The sequence below is a fragment of the Taudactylus pleione genome, unplaced genomic scaffold, assembly GCF_031769625.1.
Source record: "Taudactylus pleione unplaced genomic scaffold, aTauple2 ptg000918l, whole genome shotgun sequence".
Taxonomy (NCBI): domain Eukaryota; kingdom Metazoa; phylum Chordata; class Amphibia; order Anura; family Myobatrachidae; genus Taudactylus; species Taudactylus pleione.
This window is the reverse complement of record NW_028285319.1, coordinates 2,451,016-2,473,294: the sequence shown is the minus strand read 5'-3', so window position 1 is coordinate 2,473,294 and position 22,279 is coordinate 2,451,016. Positions and strand designations below refer to the sequence as shown.

At 40.9% G+C, this 22,279-nt stretch overlaps 1 protein-coding gene across 1 annotated transcript in view; it reads left to right on the top strand.

The window, feature by feature from the left end:
• Positions 1 to 22,279, top strand: part of PCDH15 (protocadherin related 15) — a 1,543,840-nt gene that overhangs the window by 1,383,115 nt on the left and 138,446 nt on the right. Inside the window, exon 26 of the mRNA XM_088459638.1 lies at positions 6,330 to 6,457. Coding sequence (XP_088315764.1) covers positions 6,330 to 6,457 — 128 coding nt within the window. The remainder of the gene's footprint in view (positions 1 to 6,329; positions 6,458 to 22,279) is intronic.

The following is a 22,279-nucleotide window of genomic DNA, read 5'->3' as shown; positions in this document are numbered from 1 at the left end:
GAGCCTGTGTTATCATAGCACTTTCAATGAAATATCTACTTTTAGGCCTACCAAATGATCGGAATATGCCATAACAAAAGTGGGATATAAATTGCAACTGTACTAAAATATTGTTCTAATGCTGTGCAATCTCTCTCTCTCTCTCTCTGTTGATAGATAGATAGATAGATAGATAGATAGATAGATAGATAGATAATTATACATATGTCACTCTGAAATTGTTTAAAAGGAGATATAGGCCCTGATTCAGAGCCGGACGCTCTGACCAGAGCGCTCGCTCTGAATCAGGGCCCTACTCCTGGACGCTCGTATAGTTGTGGGTCACCACCCACAGCATATACGAGCATGCATGGTGATGGTCGCGATGGTCTCAGAGCCAAAATCACTCCCACTGACATCACTAGTGATGTCAGTGGGGCCGGCTTCTGACGGTAGGCGTTCCCTTGGGAACGCCTCCGTCTGGGAGGCACGCCCACCAAAGGGGGCGTGCTGTCAATCAACATCGACAGCACGCCCCCTTTGATCAGACACTCCGAGCGAAGGAAAGTCCTTCGCTCGGCGCGTCTCGCGCATGCGCACGACGGAGCTCCCTCCGTCGTGCGCATGCGCAGACCATCAACCCACTTGCGAGCGGACAGCCGCTCGCGAGTGGGTCTGAATCAGGCCCATAGTCAGCAACCCGGCGCTCGGGATGCCAACGGTCTAAATACAGGCACCGCAATACCGACAGCCTCGGGATCCCGGGTCCATTTTCCCAACTGCTGGCATCCCGAAGGTAAGTATCAGGGGTTAGGTTTAGGATTAGGCACTAGAAGCAGGGTTATAGTTAGGCACTAAGGGGAGAGGGTTAGGTTTAGGGTGCAGGGAGGGGGAGGTTAGGTTTAGGCACTAGGGGGAAGGTTAGGTTTAGGCATTGGGGAGGGTTAGGGTTAGTGGTAGTATACGTACCTACGGGTGTCGCGATTCTGACTGTCAGGATCGGTATTCTTGCCGGCGGCATCCCGGCTGCCGGGAACCCATACCCATCCCGTTTAAAAGTGTTTTTCAAACCAGTTTGTCAAATAAGCATTAATATTTTAGAATACAGAAGATATCTTTTATTTCAGATAGACTATAAGATTGGAGCTAAACTGGAGCAATGCAAACAGACTTACCCATTTTCATAAGAATGAAAGAAACCTAATTCTGGCGCTCGTGCCTATTAACAATATTCTAATTAGGATATAATATAGTGTTGCAGCAGAATATACAAACTCTGTGTATGTTTGTAATACAAAGACAACAGGAAAAAAACAGAATTCCGCTATAATGATCTCAATAGAAATTAAAAAAATGTAAAAAAGTGAATATAAATAAAGATGGAATGTACCATATGTATAAACACAATAAATATTAACCACTATAAAGAACCCATATGACTATAATGGTGCGAATCCACTTATAGACATACAAAAGAGAGCGCTATTATGACATTGCAATCGTGCTGTTGTTTGTATATCTAGTGATGTGCCTACACTGAACGTTCACTCATTCAGTCCAGGCACATCCATCATCCCTGTACATGCATTAACCTGACGGGATCGTTAGGTTGACCAGCATGTATGGGCAATGATAGATGGCAAAAACGACCAGCGGGTACGCGCATCGCTGATCGTTTTTGTCATTTACATGCCCGATTTGTGGGCGAATTTCGGGTGCGATTTGCATGCGATTTGCGGGCGATTGCAAGATAACGACGATATCGTGCAAACGCCTGTCAAAATCGGATGCCTGCCTTAAGAAATAGAACATGATATACAGATACCGTTATTGAGGGCTGAAGTTTTGTGTGATACGTTATTGGACTGAATATGTGAATTTAACATTATTCCTATAAATCATCAGCACATTTCTGTTTTTACTTGTTAAATAAATCAGCTGCATCATATTCCTGCGGAAGTGTGAATTAGCTCCGCATGAAGGATAGCCATATAACTTTGGGCTACAAATTACGTATATCATCGTATGCAAAGGTATCACAGTGATTAGCAACATTATTATTTCTAATTGACACAGTCTAACAGTCTGATGTATCAATTTGTTGTTGGTGTTCTTATTGTTTTATTTTTCAACTCATGTTCTATTTCTTATAGTCATATGGATTCTTTATAGTGGTTAATAAATATTTATTGTGTTTATACATACATTCCATCTTTATTTATATTCATACTTTTTGAAATTTTTTAATATCTCTTGATATCCTTATAGTGATAGCGCAGAATTCTGTTTTTTTCCTGTTAACCATTTTCATGCCGGTTTGAGCAACGTGCTTAAGCAAGATCAAGCGTAACGGCTATATTTTAACAATTATACAATGTGACATGCAAATGAAAACGTTAACATATTAAGATTAGCTATTCAAATTATTTGACCATTAATAATACCCACCTTTTTGTTGTCTTGTTTGGATGTCTGTCACATACTACATTTTTTATGTTTTAAATATATGTTACCAATATGTGAGTTGTTTTTAAATCCGTTTACAAAATCTTTGAATATTCTGCAATTCATGTCTTCAAGGTATATATCCTTAAGCTCTTGTGAAAGCATGCTGACAAATAATATTCCATCTGTGCTTTACAATGCAGAGCAAGAGTAAAATGAGATCTGATTACCACGTCATGTAGTCCTCCTGTGCCACCGAACAGATTGCTCAGGGTTACTAACATATTACTTTCCTAATAATGCAAATCCTGCATCTTTACATTAAGCAAATACACCCACACAAAGAACATTAGCTTCCCTGAGCCTGAAATATTAACTCTGGTGATCTAATATTAGGACATAAGCAAAACATTATGTATGTGTAAAGATTTAAAAACAATTTAGTAGAGAATCTATGTTTTTTATATTTTGTGTTTATACACAGCAACGAAATGGGTTGTGGAGGGCAAATGGGATAAACCACACTCCATAACACATTAATAGCAGCTCCATACTACACAAATAGCAGCTCTTCCCACGCTAATAATAACCACGGCTGGATTTATAGCATTACAGCCTGTAGGTGTGCTCTCCTCCTTCCCCGTCTTCACCAACTAGCCATACAGGCAGAATACTCTGCAACTTCTCCAGTCACAGAATTGAAAACAGTAGCACTCTCATCTATTGTCATAAGTTCATTACTCTCATAAAAAATTATAATTTCTTATCGCCGCTATTCGTGGCAATCAGAAATTAAGTTCTACTGGGATTCTTCATTGTTCACTTGCAGGAACAGGGGCTCCAAAATGAACCCATCCCTGCAATGTGTAAAAGTTAAATTATCGTATTGGTAGCCTAGCTAGTGCGCATGTACTTTTTTAGATGGTGCTAGCTACCGGAGCCAAGCTCTGCAATGCTTGGTAAATTCTGCAGGAAACCAGCCACCATAGAAACACTGTGATCACAGCAGATATCTGCAATTTCCTGTTGATACATTCAGGGGATATTATTTATAGGTACTCCCAGAAAACTGGTATATTAATTGTATAACCCACAAATACTCACTGATAAATAGACCCCTTAGTCACATTCCATGACTTCATCTTTTTTTTGCTGACGATAGATAAGAGTGTTGAGACTCAGGGGCCTATTCATGATGGGACCGGGCAGCATTCTAGTTCGACACGAGCACCAAAGCAATTCAACATTAGCTGATCTGAGTCTGACTTGGCAGTGCCACTGAGTATGGGTGAACTTCGGTTCATGCACGTGTGGCTTCTGGCGAAATGTGGCCGAGCAGTGGCGGATGGATCTCTCTTCGTTAGTGGGACTCCTTCCCATAGGGAAGCAGCGGGGTGCGTGAAAAACACCATATGAAAATGACAAATGTTCCCAGAGTCCAGCTCTAAAAAAAATGTATAGTGGCAGGGTGCAAACTCCACTGTATGTACATACACAGGCGTGTGCTCACATCTGTAGCACATCACCTGCACCCCTTTTAGATACTGGATCTGTTGCATACAATATATAAGCTCTCTATAAAGTACATGTTATACATACCTGCTGCATTAACCCTGTGACATTATGTACAGTACACCTGTTCTGCCTTTTTTTTTTTTATAAACTTAAGGGGTCTATTTACTAAGCAGTGTTAGGAGACAGAGTGAAAAGTGATAAGGTGCCAGCCAATCAGCTCCTAACTGCCATCTCACAGGCTGTGTTTGAAAAATGACAGTTGGGAGCTGATTGGCTGGCACCTTATCACTTTTCACTCTGTCTCCTAACATTGCTTAGTAAATAGGCCCCTAAGACTTGGTTAAGTTATCTACCATGTGGACTATCCCCTCCATCACACACCACTGCCACTTATATCATCATAGGGTTTGCCAATAAAAACATAGATGTGTCTGATGAGTCTTTCATACCCAAGATGTTATAGATGAGAAAGAAGCAGCCGCTAAGAATGGAGTAACTACATTGTCATTATCAACAAAGAAGTGGAATTATCACTGTGAGAATTGTCAGACACTCACTACTGAGGGCACTAGTAATGGCAAACTGTTTGCTTACCTTCCTTACAAGCAATGCTGTCAGTAGTTATCCTGAGCAAATTAAGCTATTGGGATGACAAAAGGAATTTAGGGCCTGATTCAGAGCCGCTCGTAAGCGGCCGCTCGTTCGTTCCGAGCGATGTTAGCCCAACTGCGCATGCGTACGGATCGTTATACGCATGCGCTAACCTGTCAGTGCGGCCGAAATTTATGTGCTCGCAAAATAGCAAATGCCTGCTATTTTGAGTGACAGAAAGAGGCGTATGTGGGTGGTAACGGGAAGGTGCTTGAAAATGGGGAGTGGAAATCAGAACGCAGGCGTGCTTAAAGGTCAAAACGGGCGTTTTATGGGTGTGCATATTTAAAACAGCAGCGTCATTGACCACGTCACTGGGTTATTTTATAGTCAGAACTGCTCGCAAAATTGTGGTAGCAAACACCAACCCCAAGAATAGCGAGCAGTTCATACCCTTGTCGATGTACTCGATTAATCTAATAAATAGCGGACATGACGTAGGATGCGAGCGGCCAGGGGGCGTATTTTTCCAAAAAACGAACACAAGTTTTGTTCGCTCGTTCAGACATAGAGGCGTGAACAGACCGCAAACAGCGAACGGTTCATTTGAATAGCCACCCCTTGTTTTAGAACGAACGACCGCAAATAGCGAGTGGCTCTGAATGAGGGCCCTAGTCTATTACAAGGGGTTAGGAAGGATTTCCCTTAAATCTGTGAGACTGAAACTGCAGCTACTTCTGGGGGTTTTGTTTTACCTTCCTCTTTATTTACACATTCACAATTTATAAGAATCAAACATGAAGATCATCATCTTCATGCTTGATTCAGGTTGTTCACACTGCATCTCCTCAGTCTTAATGACGGGGTCCTTGGAGGCCCTGAAACGTTGACCTCACATGGGGATTAAGATGTATCAGTGCAAGTATGCCTTTCTACATAAAGTTCATTTAATAGTCCTGCAAGTGCCTTGCTTTTTTCTAGTTGCAATACTAGCAAAATATATCTGTATATATAAAATATATATATATATATATTTATATATATCATATTGTTTATATTAATAATTCTGCTTAAGCAGACAATACAGTAGTACAGTAAATGGGTATTTATTTCAGGGCAATTTATCTCAACCATTTTTAGTTTTGCATAATGAAATAGAGCATATTTATATACGTACAAACCACACTGAACACCATATGCTGGCATGCAGCACCTGTGCAATACTATGATTAGTCCACCCATTCAGTATACCATTTACTATGGAGCACATGAGTGGGCTTGGCTTACAGACTACCCCACAAACCGTCATGTGTGTCTGTGAGTGAATGTCTGTAATATGAGTAGTCCAGTTATAAAAGTCAGCTTGTTTCATACTTACCAACTCCCCCAGAATGTTTTACGGAGTCCCAAATTTCAGACGTCTCTCCAAGACTCCCGAGAGTCTTATGCAGTCTCCCGCAAGCCTCCAACTTCCCAAGTGAAGTGGGCAGAATGGGGGTTTGATGACACAATTTGCTTTAAATAACATCACACCCCTGCTGTCCAATGCCACAAATGACAGCTTTGAACATTAGGAGGCTGTACCTAGCCACCTGGGCCCAGCCACCAATACCACCATTATGTTGCTCCCTCCAGGACTGCTCGGACTGGGTATTGTAAAAATTGCAAAGTATGTTTTGTATTTTAGGTTTACATTGAGTAGCACTTTAATAGTCCTAATATGTAATGCTAGCTGACGTATCCTACTCATTTCCTTTTTTTTATTAAAGCCTCTCTGTTTTCTTGTTATTAACTCATAGGTAATACAGCTATGGTGTACATTGATGTACAGGATGAAAATGATCATGTGCCACAATTTTCAAAAAAGCTGTATCTTGGGGGAGTGTCAGAAGATGCCAGGATGTTTGCGTCAGTCCTCAAAGTGAAGGTAAGAATGAAAACATGTAGCAGCAGGGAAAAGGGTAGGGAAACCCTGTGCTTCACTCTGAGTGGCAATGCTAAGAAGCAAATAAGTGACTGTTTAGTAATGAAAATTTCATATAAATATCTTCATATGAACAAGTACAATTTGTGATAGACCTCTAAATAAAATAGGGACAGTCATCGACCATCGATGGTCGATGACTGTCATAGCAACCTTCTATGATTTGCCACTGACAGTGGAGAGCCCTACAATGTTTATTCTTCCTCTCTGATGCCAGGGGTTACGGAGCTTAGCACCACCCTCGACGTGATCGATGAAGCACCAGCTTCTTTCCTGATTGGCCAAGCACCAGCTGAATTCTGCCTCCAGATGCCTCCACTTATAGCTGTCAATGGTGTAAACAATTGATGATTTTCCGCCATCAATATAAACCACCAATGAGATCCCCATCGATGGCCATCCCTATGATAAAATGACTGGCACTTTAATTATTTCAAGAGAAAGATATACAAAAGACAGCTTTCCAAATCACAAGATCCAAATTACTGTGCTGCCTAAAATGGACTAAAAGCATGACATGAATTTGTGTGCGACTCTGGTGAAAAGTTCTTAACTAAAACAATGACAAAAATGAACCTTTCTTATCAAATGCATGAAATCACTGTACTTATCACTTTGCTTTCCACAATTACAAAACTAGTACAAATGTTAAACATTGGTGACCAACATCTCTGAAAATGATTCCAATAAAATTCAAAGTTTTAGGTACAGTATTGATGTTACTATGTATTCCACTAGGTTAGTGTGGCATAAGGTGTGTCTAAGACAAAAGAGAACCATTGGGTGTCTACATATTTCTGAATATACGGGATACATATATGTCGTGATACGTTCAATATTCCGCGATCAGAATGTTGACACCAGAATCCCAACACTTATCGGAATACCGGCGCCGGGATCTTGACCGCCAGAATCTTGAAAGTAAGTAGCGGAGTTGGTGGGAGGGTTAGGGTTAGGCATTAAGGGGGAGGGTTAGGGTTAGGCATCGGGGAGGAAGGATTAGGGTAGGGATAGGTTAGGTATACCTATACTTACCTCGAGCTGTCAGGATGGTAACCTATTAGGGATGCAGGTGTTGGGATTCTGATTGCTAGGATGCCAAATGATGGCATCATGCACCCAATCCATATATGTATGTGTGTGTATATATATATATATATATATATATATACACATTACTGCGCAAAATGCTGCAAAGTAAGAGGGCTTTCAAAAATAGAAGTGTTAATAGTTTATTTTTATCGAATGCAAAGTGAATGAACAGAAGAGAAATCTTAATCAAATCAATATTTGGTGTGACCACCCATTGCCTTCAAAACAGCATGAATTCTTCTAGATACACTTGAAGGAACTCGGCAGGGAGGTTGTTCCAAACATCTTGGAGAACTAACCACAGATCTTCTGTGATGTAGGCTTGCTATAATCCTTCTGTCTCTTCATGTAATCCAAGACAGACTCGATGATATTGAGATCAGTGCTCTGTGGGGCCATATCATCACTTCCAGGACTCCTTGTTCTTCTTTACACTGAAGATAGTTCTTAAGGACATTGGCTGTGTGTTTGGGGTCGTTGTCCTGCTGCAGATTAAATTTGGACCCAATCAGACACCTCCCTGATGGCATTGCATGATGGATAAGAAACCTGCCTTTATTTCTCAGCAATGAGGACACCATTAATCCTGACCAAATGCCCAACTCCATTTGCTTAAATGCAGCCCCAAACTTGCAAGGAACCTCCACCATGCTTCACTGCCTGCAGACACTCATTATTCCTATGTTTTCATTCATAGTTGAGTCGCTTGGCTTTTCCACGTCGAAGGTATGGCTTTCTGGCCACAATTCTTTCAAGAAGACCACTTCGGCCAGACTTCTCTGAATAGTAAATGGGTGTACCTGGGTCCCATTGGTTTCTGCCAGTTCTGAGCTGATGGCACTGCTGGACATCTTCTGATGTCAAAGGGAAGTAAGCATGAAGTGTCTTTCATCTGATGCACTAAGTTTCCTTTGCCAACCACTGCGTCTATGGTCCTCAATGTTGCCCATTTCTTTGTGCTTCTTCAAAAGAGCTTGAACAGCACATATTGAAACCCCAGTCTGCTTTGAAATCTTTGCCTGGGAGAGACCTTGCTGATGCAGTATAACTACCTTGTGTCTTGTTGCTGTGCTCAGTCTTGCCATGGTGTATGACCTGTGACATGAAACGGTCTTCCACAACCCCATCTTTGGAGCAGAGGCCCTGATTCAGAGCCAGACACTCTGACAGAGTGCTCGCTCTGAATCAGGGCCGTCCTTCTTGATTTTTAGGGTGGCCTCCTGGCCACTCATATAGCTGTGGATAACCACCCACAGCTATAGCGAGCAGCCAGGAAGATGGTCGCGATGGTCAAGACCATCGCGACCATCGGGCTTGCGACGAGACCCTTGTGGTAGGGTCTCATTGCCGCAAGCCCTAGAGTGCTTTCGGCTCAAACAGAGCCGGCTCCATCATGCACATGCTCACTGGGCCAACATCAACCCGCTTGCGAGTGCTCAGCGCTCGCGAGTGGGTCTGAATCAGGCCCAGAGTTTGGCTGTTCCTCACCCAGTTTTAAGCCTCCTACACAGCTGTTTCTGTTTCAGTTGATGACTGTTTCAAAATACATATGAAAATGATGATCATTATCACCTGTTTGGTATGATTGGTCAATCATACACCTGACTATGGCCCTCATTCAGACCCACTCGCGAGCGGCTGTCCGCTCGCAAGTGGGTCGATGGTCCGCACTGCGCATGCGCACGATGGAGGGAGCTCCGTCGTGCGCATGCGCGAGACCCGTCGAGCGAAGGACTTTCCTTCGCTCGGAGTGTCTGATCAAAGGGGGCGTGCTGTCGATGTTGATTGACAGCACGCCCCCTTTGGTGGGCGTGCCGGGGGCGTGCCTGCCAGACTGAGGCGTTCCCAAGGGAACGCCTACCGTCTGAAGCCGGCCCCACTGACATCACTAGTGATGTCAGTGGGAGTGATTTGGGCTCTGATAAAGCTAAAATCACTCCTGGCCTTGCGGTTGAAAAACTCAACTGCAGGTTTTTGCTCGCAGTTTCGATGGTCGCGATGGTCAAGACCATCGCGACCATCATCCTGCACGCTCGTATATGCTGTGGGTGGTGACCCACAGCTATACGAGCGTCCAGGAGGATGCTCCATATTAATGGAGGTGGGCACTGATTCAGAGCGAGCGCTCTGGTAAGAGCGTCCGGCTCTGAATCAGGGCCTATAATCCTGCAAAATTCCTTACTTTGTGCAAGTGTACCTAGAAGAATCGATGCTGTTTTGAAGGCAAAGGGTGGTCACACCAAATATTGATTTGATTTAGATTCCTCTACTGTTTATTCACTTTGCATTTTTTTAATTGATACAAATAAACTATTAACACTTCTATTTTTTAATAGATGCAGCATTTTTTGTAGACCTGCCTAAAACTTTTGCACCGTATAGTATGATCCTTTGGGGTATATTTACTAAAGTGCGGGTTTATAGGAGTGGAGATGTTGTCCATAGAAACCAATCAGATTCTACTTAAAATTTATCTAGCACATTCTAGAAGATAATAGCTAGAATCTTATTGGTTGCTATGGGCAATATAGCTCCATTTCTAAAAACCTGCACTTTAGTAAATATACCCTTTTGACACAATAATACAGATTAATGTTAAAGCTTACAATTGTAGTAAACCTGGAAACTATGGGCCTGATTCACTACCAATCGGAACTGCGATTACACATGCTGTCAACCAATTAATGTGTTCTGCGCATGCGTATGCATTGCAGTGGTGCGCGAAGACTCCACTGTGATCGCAGCATCTACGCAGACCCATCGCAGAGTAATTGACAGGAAGTACCATTTGGGGTTGGTGACAGGGTTAGTGATTGGCGAAATGCAGACGTGCCAGTGCATTTTAATGCTGTTACAGGGGCATGCATAAATTAGCCGCTGCAATGCCATACGTAGCTTGTGCTTTTACTATGTCGATGAGGTTAGCTATTCCTGAATAAGGTCAGAGCTTGTGCAAGTGTGCGTGAGGCTGAGATTGTACTCGATGTTACCAATGGTTTCGGAGTCTTGCTAAGTATTATGGATGTGTGTAAGGTAAAGGGGGTGTTCCTTATGTTAGGCTGCGACTGCATTGCGATTGCAATCATTAGCATATCTTCGCAGTGAGGGCCTGATTCAGACCTGTTCGCTATATGTGTGCGCTCACAAGCGGCCCGATGTTCTGCATGGGCACGCTTCATTCTGTGCGTGCGCAAACTACTCACTGCGATTGCATACCGCTCGCTTGCCCTGCAAAGACAGCCCAGTGTAATGAGTGACAGGAGAGGCCGTTTGTGGGTGGTAACAGGGGCTGCCCTGCAATAACCGGGGATTGGAGATGCGAACGCAGGCATGACTGAGTGTTTCAGCGCCGTTTCAGAGGTGTGCATAATTAACAGGCAGCGTCATAGTACACGTCACATAGTATACGTCACTTGGCTTTTTTTTACATTGAAATGCTCCCAGAGCTTGCGGTAGGGTAAGGCTACCACAAGCACTGCGTTCGCATCCGATGGTCCTCGATGTACCAATGTTTTAATACACTTCCTGAAGATGACGTGTGCCAGTGGGCGTCTCTACATACGCTAAGGGCTGTCTGCATACACAGAGCGATCGCTCGCATAGCCAAAGTGGGTGTGCTTATGCCTTGGCGAGCGATCGCATCCCATGATGTCAATTTGGAAAATTTGCATATGCTCAGTGCGAGCGCACGTATATAGCGAACGGGTCTGAATCAGGCCCTGAGACTGCATGCGTAATCGCTGTTGCGATCGCAGTAGTGATCCTTACTGAATCAGGCCCTATGTCTCCTTATTAGCGAACCTCTTTTTGCATAAGTGTGACTACTTATTATGCCCAGTGTTGGTACACTTCTCAGGCTTTGACAACATCCCCGTAAGTGGTGAGGAACCTGTGGCCCTCCAGCTGCTGTGGAACTACACATCCCAGCATGCCTTGCCACAGGTTTGCTGTTAGGACATGTAAAAACTGTGGCAGGCATGCTGGAATGTGTAGTTCCACAGCAACTGGGGGGGCCGTACTTTCGACCCCAATCTGAACAGTCAACAGATGACTTCACAAAAGAGCAATATACACTTTTGTAAGATCATAAATGACCCTAATTTGCTACGAAAGGGTGTTCAATACAGTACATTATATCTACAAGAGATGAATTGTATTATAAAGTCTTGGCATGTACAGTAATCCTCTCACTTCCTCTCTAAAAACAGTAGTTCGACTGGAAAGCAACATTCACTATAAAAGTAATTAGCAGCATAATTGTGTTTCCAATAGATTAACAAGATTTCTGGGGAAGCAAAGAATACAACATATTAGCTTGACGAGATACATTTGTAATTTAATTCACTATTACATTTCATTTATTTACATTTGATTTCCTTTTAATTAGCTTTATCCTGCCTAATAATTCATGTGCTATTAACGAGTCCTTTTTTTTTAACCATGCGGCCTCCTCCCAAAGTAACTTGAAACTGTGGGCCTGATTCAGAGCTGTACGCTAATGCCGCCGTTCCTGCGCCTTTGTATGCAGCGGCTGTGCAACAATATGCAAATGTCGCAGCCACAGGATTTGTATTGAGACGCCCACAGGAGGCATGGCAAATCCAAACAACTGCGTACAAAGATGCGGCATTGTTCGCATATCCTTCGATAACCAATTTTTTGAATAACCCTACGGTCGCACAGAATGGCCTGGTGCACTGAAATGCCGGAGCTATTTTTACTACATACGGTATTGCAGACGCAGACTGTGACACACCCTGGAAACGGGCGCAACACACCTGCGTTTTTGCCGCCACACCCCCATTAACTCACACAAATGGTCCTTGACTGTCATTTGCACTGCGAGTACAAAGTCGCTGCGAGCAAAGATGGTAAAGTAACTTGACATATGAGCAGTGCAACTTAAATGCATGTGCAGTTTACAGGTAATCGGTCAACTGCGTAAATATCAGCTTTGCGTCACTGTGTAAATATCGGCTTTGCGTCACTGCGTAAATATCAGCTTTGCGTCACTGCGTAAATATCGGCTTTGCGTCACTGCGTAAACATCTTTAAAAAATAAAAAAGTAGATTAGTGCTATGAGTTGACTTCAAATCATAAAGAAGGACTATTTAGCAGTGTGCTTCTAAGCCTTAAATAGTCATTAAATAGCATTTTAGGTTCAGGGCTCTTTAATAGATTCTGTGCAATAAAGCATAAGCTGTTTGGAAAGTCCAGTGCTTAAGAGCCAGAAGGAGAGGGCAGGTGAATACTGCCTGATCCTGGGGATAGTGCTTACTTTTTAGGCTTATTAGCCAGGTGTCTAGATATTGCAGAGCCAACGCTCACGGGTTTCATTGCAGGAAGTTATGCCATTTCCTGTCAATCACTTTTTAGAAGTTCCTGACCAAGGATCTGTGATCTCATATTCCCATTACAGCTTTGTTACGTCTTGGTCTTGTACACACATAAAGAGATGAAAATCTGTACACAAGATGTGCAATACTGTACATTACACCCAAATATTTTATTGCCCCTAAATAAATATCTCTAGTTAAAATCAAATATACTTAGACTGTTTGTGAACTTGCCATGTCTCATGTAAACTCTGTGGAGCCTATTCATTATACAATAAATGTCCCGCTAACCATGCAGAAATGCTAGTTTCTGCAAATTTAAGTTACCAGGCCATTCATTATCGGGTCTGAATAGGAGCACAAGATATTCAGCAAACTCTAAAAACTGAAATTTTTCGGATTTTGCCTGCGAAAACAAACACCATCTTCAGATGACGCTTGTTCTGGTATCCCCGCTCAGTGTCGGACTGGCCCACAGGGGTACAGGGGAAACCCCTGGTGGGCCCCACTGCCTGAGGGCCCACCCCCTCTTCTAGGGATCAGGTTCCAGACTGTGCACTTGAATTATACATTATATGTTACATTTTACTGCACAGAACTATGGTGTATTTTCTACAATGCATTGATGTTATTAATCTGGTACATTATCATGCATGCACTTGCAATATTTACTAAATATATATTCTGAAAGGGGCCCAGACCTTGCACTCTGCCTCTGTGGAAGGCTGGCCACACCCCTTCGTATGGGCCCCTATCACTGCATTCCCCTGGTGGGCCCTTCATGCCCCAGTCCGACACTGTCCCCGCTCCTTTCTATGGGAAGGAGTTCCTGGGAAGTGAATAGGGATCCGAGTGGAGGACAGGTACTACTAATCGTGGTGACAGCTGCTTTTCGGAGCAACTGTCCCCGCACCGGAGCAATGATTAATTGCTCCAGTGTTAAGTATCCCACATGGCGAAGAGGATACTAAAGTATGCCCCATGGTGAGGTGAATACTTCATCATCGGGGGCCTTACGGCCCCCGATGATGAATAATCCTCTTAAAGAGAAAGAAACTCCTGGTGCTGTGGTCATTGGGCATTTTGTAGCATTAACATTTGTTATATACTATTAAGTGAAGCAGATTGGTTATCCTGAAGCAGTTTTGACAAAGTTGTATTTATTAATATATATTGAGAATATTAATTGCATAGAATTAAGGTATAATTATAACCGCACTGTACATCATTTTAGTAAGATACCCCTTGTTTGCTTGTTTTCTTGTTTGTTGTAGCTATCATAACAAAACAATATTTTCACTGCACATTGAAGTCACTAGGGGGTATATTTACTAAAGGTCGATTTACCCAATTTCAAATCGATCTAAATTGATCAACATCGATGTTTATGTTTCTGGGGCTAAATCACACATTTATTAACAGACAATTTTATTATTTGTTTTTTTAAGTGTTAGTACTGTAAATGTGTGATATACTGTAGCTCCAGAAACACAACATCGATTTGAAATTTATTAAAATCGACCTTTAGTAAATATTGTTTTGTGCTGCTAGCTACAACAAACAAGAATACAACCAAACAAGGGGTATCTTACTTAAATTCTGTACAGTGTAGTTATAATTTAATTCTATGCAATTAATATTTACTCAAAAGTTTTGTGCTGCTACGTACTGTATATAGCAGCACAAAACTCAAAAACATGTCTTCTAGATGACGGTAACAGGAACTGGTAGGGTAGATCCAAAAAAGTTAAAACACTTTTAAAATGCTTCAGTAAAGTCAAGTCGATGTCACTAAATAGGGTATATTTTCTTTATGAATAAATCAAAAACAACATTTTTGCAATTTTTTCCTTCAACAACCAGGTTACGTGAAAGCAGCCATATTATTTTGTTTCAATTACTCTATTATTATTGAATTTCTACTTCATACTTCACCCCATATTATTTGTGTGTAGGACAGTAGATTACTGTAGATACTAGAGTATATTCACTACAAGAAACAGGATTTGACTTGTTAAATCCTCAACTCAACTTTCGTTCAACTAATGCACGCCGCCTTTCATGCCAGCTGATTACTTCCTCCCACTCCAGCCTCCAAGATTTTGCCTGCACTGCTCCCCACCTCTGGAACTCTCTCTGATGGGGAATCAGATTATCCACCTCTTTGCAATCCTTCAAACGGGCTCTTAAGACCCACTACTTCATCAAAGCCTTCCAGCTATCATTCTAACTCGCTGCTACATGCTCCTTCCTCCCCGTCTACCCCATCTGTGTCGTACCTGTTTGTCTTCCCCTCCATTTTAGAATGTAAGCTCTTACGAGCAGGGCCCTTTACCCTCTTGTGCTTCTCCCTACTTTAGTTTCATCTACTTCTTACTCACCACTAGGGCACCTAACACTTAGTTGCTTATGCTCTGTTGCTTATCTGGGTGATATGGTCGCTAAAGTAGCAATATATGTTATCCATGTCCTGGTCCTGTATTGTATTGTTCTGTAAGTCGTTAGTCAACAATTTGTTTACATACTGTGTAAGGTACTGCGGAACACTTGTGGCGCCATATAAATAAATGAAGATGATAATAATAATAATAATAATAATAATAATAAAAGGATGAACAGAGAAAGTCAGGAGGAAATGAAGACCTCTTGTACATTTGAGTCTTTGTGATGCAAAGACCTGAATACAAACAATTTGTTGCTAAAGTGATATATTTGTGAGTTGTTTTATTTTTGCATTTTTTTTTCAGAAGCAATACTCCTATCCTAAAACAGTTTCAGATGATAAAGTTATTTATACACAAGCATAACAACAATATACAACATATGAATTATGTAGCATAATTCAAAGGTTTTCCTTTTTCTTTTTATCATCTGGTGCAACAGATCTAATTTCCATAATTATGAAAGGAAATAAAGGATCATGGTAAATATATTTGCAGAGAGCTGACACTGGAAATGCCAATCCATTTTCTGTAAGCAGTTGCCATGTTACTAGAATACTTTATGCTCACTCAAGGTTTCAGACACATTAGGGCTCTATAAATAAAAGAGGTCCATCATTCCTCTACAGCTGGGCTATAGTATTATTACAATATGGACAGTACACACAAATATATGGATAGAGGTACTGTAATTGAATGAAAAAAAAATGTAAGGAGTGCAAACAGTTTCTAAGATATGTATCCACAATTATATACAACAGTAATAAATATATATACTGTATATACTAATATAATAAAGAACGTTGGGTCTGTCTGTTCCAAGTTGGCGCAAAAACTACTGTACCGATTTTCATGAAAACTGCAACATTTTGTGGTGGAAACTCCTAGATATAACCTGCACGTTGATCCATCAAGTTAAGGCTGAGAAATTTATTGACATCATCAATGTAAGAGATAGGCTGTGTGGCCGGTAATGGGGGAAAGGTGCTTTGGGCCCGCGTTCACTTGAATAGAATAGGCTACATAGTAGTCTGAGCACAGGGCACACAATGACATTAGTGGGAGTGGGGGGCTGAAGGCATTGCTGCCACCAGTCTGTACAGCGCTGCTGGTTACATGGGACACTCTCACGCCAGGGCCCCTATGCAAAGCAATACAACTAGAACACCTAAAATAAAAAAATGTTGGCAGAAGCGATTTCTTGTGGGCACAGCCACAGGCAACTGTTTATATATATATATATATATATATATATATGGGACTAGATGATGCCCTTATCTTGCGCTGTGATGTACAGAGATTGCTGCACCTCATCACAGTGTGATCCTGTGATCAGAGTGTACCACAGTTGGAGATCAGTTGACTAAGTCCTTCTTAGGGACAACATTTCGTCAGGTGTCGATTGGATCATACTCATAAATTATTTTGGTCCTTCGCAAAGATAATATTTTGGCAGATGCTATACTGGATGACATACAATTTGGATATATATACCCCTGAGGAAGTCCTAGCAGACAAAACACATTGGGTTGTGATTCTTTAATATGTCAGAAGGGAGAAACCTGACGTGAAGTTTTACCCTATAAGGGGAAATAGCAGGACAACTAAATGTTATCTTCCACTGCTTAATCTTAAACTGTGTAAGCAATTTTATGGATTTATTTTTATGTCATTTGGACAGTTAATTGTTTTGATAAATATATTATCTACAATACCTACTAGTAAGCCATTGGGCCATTTCTTGGGTGTTTTTTCGGTGAGTGGGTCGTTTTTAGAAAAATTATCATTGGGAGCCTATGGAATCTACTATCAACCGTGTTTGTTGGTTTTTAAAGTGAAGAGGTCTATCTAAAAGGACGATTTTGGACAACAATTCCTATATAAAAAAAGAGGTTTATCCAAAGGGACTAAAACTAGACATCATTTTATAAATTGACTATTTACATCTGGATATTCATTGCGACCTCTAAGTATTGTTTGTTTGTTTTATATATATATATATATATATATATATATACTGTATATATATATATATATATACTCTGTATATATAGATATATTCAAGCAGGTAAACCCTTTTTGCACCTGCTATTTATATCAGCTGCACCTCTGAGTGGGTTCCTTGTTAGTGGGACCCAAAAGTAAAATGTTTAAAAGAAAGAGGATAACTTCGAGGGCGCTAAAACACCATCATTTGTACAACAATTGTATATAATATACACTGATCGGAGTACAATCAATATGTATAAAAACTCCACATTTCATGAAGATGATCACCTTACAAATGGCCAAGAAATCAAATAATGATTTAGTTTATAAAATTCACAGATCATAAAATACAGTTTATGTAAAATATAATATTGTAAATCAGGCTTAATCCTGTACAAAGGATTTAACCCTCTTTTGAACCTGGGTCCATTTTAAGTGCAAGTTCACACTACATAAGAATTGTCATTTAAGAACTTGATTGCCCCTGAAGAAGTTCTGTGCGGACGAAACGTGAAGGATTTTATATTCAATGTTATTACCATTATTCAGGTCTTCTGGAAAAGCCTGAAAAAATATATACTGCTTCTTCCTATTAGTGGCATCACAACAATATTATATTTTATATAAGCTGTATTTTATGATCTGTGAATTTTATAAAATAAATCATTTTGGGATTGGTCATTTGTTCGGTGATCATCCTCACAAACTGCGGAGTTTTATACATATTGATTTGTACTAAGATCAGTCTATTATATATAGTATTGTTGTACAAATTATGGTGTTTTAGCACCCTCGAAAGTACCCTCTTCCTTTAAGAAAAAAAAATATATATATAGAGAGAATTACATTTATGATAAATTTTAAGAACTAAGTATGCAATACAGTATGTTAGCTATGCTAATGTGATTTGCTTAACATTCCTTTACCAACAGCATTTTGTACTCTACATGTTCATATCCTCAAGTAAGAAATTATTCGAGTGACACTATGGGCTCTATTCATTGTTAATTATGGGGGACCCCGATAATTAACATACTAACTTGATGTGAGCACCGGAGCAATTGATCATTGCTCCAGCGCTGAGACAGCTGATCCAAAAATCAGTTGTCTCCCCGAAGCGCTTCACTGCTTTTTTCAGAGCAGTTACACTAGTGTGTCTGTGTGACCTACAGGTCACGCATATGCACAAAAACCCCAGCATCCGGCAGAAGGAGCCGGACAGGGGCATCTTCGTAACCTGGGTAGGAGCGGGTACCAGGAGCAAACGCCATCTGAAGATAGCTAATGCTCCCACAGTCAAGCTCCAAAAATATAGTATTTCGAAGCTTAATAAATTCTGTCCCCATACTAGTGTATGGGCACAGCGGACCATTATGCGAGAAAAAGGTAAGCAGGAGATATCTGTGATATCTCCTGCATTACCTTTTGATGAATGGCCCGAAAACTTAATTTCTTCAAAAGCATGTGAAAATGTTCATTCTCACATGCCTTTGTAGAAATTAAGTTATGATGAATAGCAGAGCAGTAACTAGACTTTTTGGTGCCCTGTGCCAGAAAGAGCATTGGCGCCCCCCTCATGTTTCAAAGTGACATAGTGCACCTAAAAAAGGGTAATGGCCTCATGGGGAAGGGCCAGGGAAGAGATAGGGGAGGCCAGGAGATGCTGGGGATGAAATTAGAGGAAACTACAAGTGAGAATGATCATAAACAGATATTTGACAGGCCCAAACAGCTCCCCCTGACCTGTGGTGCCCTGTGCAATGGCACCGGCTGCACTACCCTAGCTACGGCCCTGATGGATAGACCCCTATACAGCTATGAAATAAATTATCCACACCGTGCATTCTATAACTAGGATTGGGGTAAAGTCCAGCATTGAGTATACTTGTTTGATTATATTCCTGTTTGAGCATTAGCAGAAGAACTTCAATATGATCATAAGCGTTATTATGCAGTGACCATGCTGTTTATAAAATGTTCTTCTTTTAGGCTCATGCAAAGGTCAGGACTGGTGACAGCAACATAAGTCCAGACAAGAATAGAGAGACAGCTAACAACAATGATGAAGTTCCAGGCAGAGCTCAAGGCAAATAGCTAACAGCTGATCAAGGTCCTGACAGAACTCAGGGCAAGCATCTGATAATTGTGATGTAGGCCCAGACAGAGGTCAGGGTTGGTGGCCAACATCATTAGTCAAGGCGCAGGCAGAGGTAAGGAGATGCGGCAAACGAGAAAGGGTCAAAATAAGCCAGTCACAGAATACAGTAACTCACAAACACAGAACCCTGCACCCATAACAGATAGTGAATGGAAGAAATGACTGCACTAAACATTTCAGTATTCCCAGATGATTGCATGATTCACTGCTCCACATTCAAAATGCAGCTGCTGACTGGTCAATTGATCCATATTCAAGAATGAGTGGCCACTGCATCTGTTGCAGATTATAGATCTAAGCACAATCTCTAAAAACTGATTTGTGGTTAAATAGGTGCTTAACATGTAAAATGACAAATAGGAGTGTATTTTTGCACATTCTTAAATAACCCTTACAACCCCTCCACTAACCTTCCCAGCTATACGGGATCATACAACCATGGGCAGATGCAGGGCCACTGGGAAATTTTACGAGCCCCGATATATAGAAAATAATTTGATTGTGAATATTGTGCAGGTAAATAAATTAATAAATAAATACCTAAACAGAAGTGAATGACCACACATAACATACCTTACAGCTGTAATTCTATTAGAGGGTTATAACTCACTGTTGCTCTCTTAATTTACATTTCATTTAGTTTGCATGAATACACTTCTTGATTGTATATGAAAACTAGTTTTGGCTCCGAAAATTACAATAGCATCAACTCTACACATATTTTACATTGTGATACTGTACTATGGCTTTGTTTTGCGCTAAGTTGTATCCAAAAGTTTTCCCAAGGTACACATGCATACTGTATGTGTCATAACGTGAGTTATGACAGTTTTTAATCTTAAGTGACCTATAATCTAAGAAAAAACACCGCTCACTATATTTGCGAGGCGTGGTAGACCTTTCAACTCCTTCTGAAGTCTTTATCTGGAATAAAACTTATTGAAGCTGTCAAAAACATCAAACAAGCTGTAATAAATACTCACCTCCCCTACACTATAGTTTATGAGAGCTGCAATTATTTTGGTTTATGTACTTCAGTTCTAGTTTGCAATGGGGTTTGGACCTCAAACACTTAAGAGGATATATAATATATATATATGTATATATATATATATATATATATATATATTTATTATCTTGCCTTCTCAAAAATCTCCCATATACTACAGCACAAAAGCGGTCCTAACTGAGAGTGTCAGAACAAACTGACAGTTGTAACTTTAGCTTACTCCCAAATCCTAATTTTTGTATTTTTTTGCCCTGAAATTTGGCATGCAGCACCGAGCAACAGTTCTACCTGTCCATGCCAATTTCTCAATTCCTCTTATAGCTTTTGAGGTGTAGCCCCTTAAACACCATGTCCCCTCCCCTCCGGAATTCTCTGTGGAGAATTCCGTTTTTTTTTAGTCAGCCTTAATATAAGGGCACGACTGTGCCCTTATAATAAATATGAGGTGTAGCTATTAAATGACGAGACTCTACTTGTGAAAAATAAACCACACTGTGTGAGTTAAAAGGGAGTGGGGAAACATTGACCTTGGACTATCCCAAAACGGTTTAGTAAGTTACACCCCTCTCACACAGATAGTTTGCTGTCACACAGCGGACAAAGAAATATTGTATTTTCCATGCATCGTAAAAATGCTTAGTTCAAAAGTAGAGAAAGTCGAAAGCAAATTTGTACAAACATTTTGGAACAAAGTGAAGCAGATTCGCATTTTTTAGATAAAGTTATTACCTGTGATGAAACATGGATCTCCCAGTACGATCCTTTTAAAAAACACCAGTCCATGCACTGGAAAACACTGTCATCACCAAGAATAAAGAAAGCACCTCAAAGCAAATCTAAATTCAAAGCCATGTTAATTGTTTTCTTTAATATCAAAGTTGTTATTTTGGAAGACTGTGTACCAGAAGGCTCAACAGAGAATCAACATTACTACAAAAATGTTCTAGCAACTTTGCAGGAAAGAATCAGAAGAAAGAGGCCAGAGTTGTGGAGAAATGGTTTCATCCTCCATCAGGACAAAGCACCAGTCTACACAGCTCTCTCTGTGAAGCAGTTTTTGGCCGAGAAACAGATTGCAGAACACCCTCCATACTCTCCAAACCTAGCACTGTGTGACTTCTTTCTTTTCCCTAAAGTCTAACTTGTATTCAAGGGAATCAATTTACCATCATTTAATAAGGTAAAGACGAAAACGAAGAAGCTGCTGAGACAGCTGACAGATAATGAGTTACAGCACGGCTTTGACCAATGGAAAATAAGAATGCAGCGATGTGTGGATGCAGAAGGGGAGAATGGAGTTAAAATGTACTTAATATAATTAAACATAAATTATAGCATCTCGGCATGCCAGGTTCCAGGCGACTGCACCAAGTGACTTTCTTGTTCAAAATCTGTGTCTTATTCACGACAAAACTACTCTACTAGATTGCACTGATCAATTTGGTGTGCAACATTTGTACATCTGTGTGCAACTGAATCTGTGTATCTGTGTGATGCAGCAGCTGCGGCTTTTTCTCACACCAACTTCCATTGTGCTTTAGCTACAACTTCATGTGGTGTTAATGTTGCAGACCAAAGTTTCTAGTACACTTTGACTAGTTTTTTGCTGCTTCTGTGATGTGAATAAGATGCTAAATTTAAAGAAATATATGGTACACTACATCTCTCGGAGCTACTCAGTGTGTATATTTGGTCACATACCCTTATGCATATTTCTTATGTGGTACCATTGCACTGGC